This window comes from Penaeus monodon, chromosome 8 (assembly GCF_015228065.2).
Source record: "Penaeus monodon isolate SGIC_2016 chromosome 8, NSTDA_Pmon_1, whole genome shotgun sequence".
NCBI lineage: Eukaryota > Metazoa > Arthropoda > Malacostraca > Decapoda > Penaeidae > Penaeus > Penaeus monodon.
This window is the reverse complement of record NC_051393.1, coordinates 3,808,358-3,810,857: the sequence shown is the minus strand read 5'-3', so window position 1 is coordinate 3,810,857 and position 2,500 is coordinate 3,808,358. Positions and strand designations below refer to the sequence as shown.

Below are 2,500 nucleotides of genomic sequence, written 5' to 3'. Positions count from 1 at the left end.
ACAAAAACACACACACACACACACACACACACACACACACACACACACACACACACACACACACACACACACACACACACACACACACACACACACACACACACACATACATACATACATGCATAATATATATATATATATATATATATATATATATATATATATATATATATACATATATATACATACATGTAGGTGCATGCATGTGGTCCTACATACATATATATGCATAAACAGATAGGTTGAAAAAAATATGAATAAACGATTTCACATTCATATACAAATATGTAAGTTATGTGTTTGTAATTTTTCTGTATGTATTTAGTATACCTAAATACTTTTTATACACTAGTATTATTTTCTTTATAAAAATGGACCATTTCATGCCAGCACAATATCAGGTTCACATGACGCCGCAAAGACATTTAACCTTTTCCATCAATAAGAGTCATTAATCTTTGTAAATGGTTATTGGAAATTAAAAGAAATCGCGAGCGAGGCGCCTGCCAGTCAAGAGAGAATTAATCACGACGCCCCCCCCCCCCCTATCCCTCTTCCCTGCTCCCTCTTTCTCCTTCGTGTTCGTCTCTTGCTTCCTTCTTTCTACTGTTTCTCTCTCCTTCTTTTCCTTTTTCTTCCTTTCTCCCTGACGATGCCCTCCTCTCTGCATATCTGAATCTTTCCTCTCTTCTCTCTTTTTCGTTTTCTATTTTTTTCTCCCTTACATCTTCTCGTCCTTCTTTTTCATCTTCGCATAATATTCCCACTTTTCCACTCTCCCTCCTTTCCCCTTTCCTACTTCTTTCCTTCGCTCTTCCCTTCTCCCTGCCATATACTCCATTCTTTCCTACATCCTTCCTATCACCTTACCTCAATCCCTGTCCAATTTCCTTCACTCTTTCTTTCACCTCCTTCTTTCTCCTTCTCCTTCCTCCATCCCTATCATCCCTCCTCCTTCCTCCATCTCTATCATCCCTCCTCCTTCCTCCATCCCTATCATCCCTCCTCCTTCCTCCATCTCTATCATCCTTCCTTCTTCCTCCACCTCTTGTTTCTCCAGATCTCGAAGTCGCCGTGGTGTCAGCCTGGGACGCTGACGACGAGGCAGAAGGCACTAACGCCCGCCTGACGTACTCCATCGAGAAGAACGTGATCGACGAGCGCACCGGCCAAGCGATCTTCATGGTGGAGCCTGACACGGGACTCGTCAAGACCGCCATCTGTTGTCTGGACCGGGAAACGACGCCCGAGTATCACATTCAGGTGGTTGCCGTGGATGGCGGAGGTCTTAAAGGTAAGTAACTGCACCCAGAGGAGCAATACAAGCGACGAGTTAGATATGAAAACACCGCTACCGTTTTATAGAATTCGTTTGCTAACGATGTAAATTATTGCTGCCGACAGCCCGTAGAGCGTACTCTCTCGACAGCCACGAAAGCGTAGAATAAAAGTGTTCGTCCTCAAATAATAATCCCATAAAGGCGAAAGGAAACAAAAACATATTGAATTTCAAAAATGCTTTTTTTTCTGGATGTACTTTTATATTCACTGTTGAATTAACAGCAATTGAAAGAGTGAACAGTACATGTTGATTTAGACAGATTTGTAGAGTACATGGAATAATATGGCAAGTATACTTTAAACGTGGATTCCATGATTAGCTTGTGAAATTTTGAAAGAGTCAACAAAACACCGTTAAAGAAATGTAATATGTGATATGCGTAACACTTTCCGAGGCTCGGTTGTAAAGGGAAACGTTTAGCTGGAGAAAACCATTAAATCCAAGAAGGATAGAAGTGCAAGATCCTGAAGTAGAGAAAGTAAGCTAGAGGCTGAGGAAGATTTTAGGTTAGAAAAGTTTGAAAAAATGAGAGAGAGAGAGAGAGAGAGAGAGGAGAGAGAGAGAGAGAGAGAGAGAGAGAGAGAGAGAGAGAGAGAGAGAGAGAAGGGGAGAAAGAGAGAGAGAGAGATAGAGATAGATAGAGAGAGAGAGAGAGAGAGAGAGAGAGAGAGAGAGAGAGAGAGAGAGAGAGAGAGAGAGAGAGAGAGAGAAAGAGAGAGACAGACACAGAGTACTCACTGATATTGAGTTAATGACTTACATATAGGGTACAGTAGACGTCCAGTTCAGAAAAAAGAAAAATGAGCAGGGAGTATAGCAGATCCTGAGTTAGAAAGATAGATAAAGCGGGTATCATATACTAATTTAGCAAAGCAGATATAGAGTGTCGAGTAAACATTAGGTGCAGAGTTAGAATAATGAATACGCGGTGCAAGGGTTATGTACACCCGTTGAAGGAATAAAATCCACAAAAGCAAAGGTTAGTGTAATACAACGTACACGTTAGCTTGAGTGACACATAAATAGTAAGGCTAGTGTATACTGAATTACAAATTTAGACTTTAGAAGGTAACTTGATCGTACGTTTAACGAAATACCGTAGGTGATACTTACGGTGTTTTAAAATAGATATACAGGATATTAAAACCAAGAGTTGCC

The 2,500-nt window shown here is 40.7% G+C and overlaps 1 protein-coding gene across 1 annotated transcript in view; it reads left to right on the top strand.

Moving 5' to 3' along the window:
- LOC119575846 (putative neural-cadherin 2) overlaps nucleotides 1-2,500 on the top strand; it is a 16,594-nt gene that overhangs the window by 5,890 nt on the left and 8,204 nt on the right. Inside the window, exon 2 of the mRNA XM_037923387.1 lies at nucleotides 1,061-1,294. Coding sequence (XP_037779315.1) covers nucleotides 1,061-1,294 — 234 coding nt within the window. The remainder of the gene's footprint in view (nucleotides 1-1,060; nucleotides 1,295-2,500) is intronic.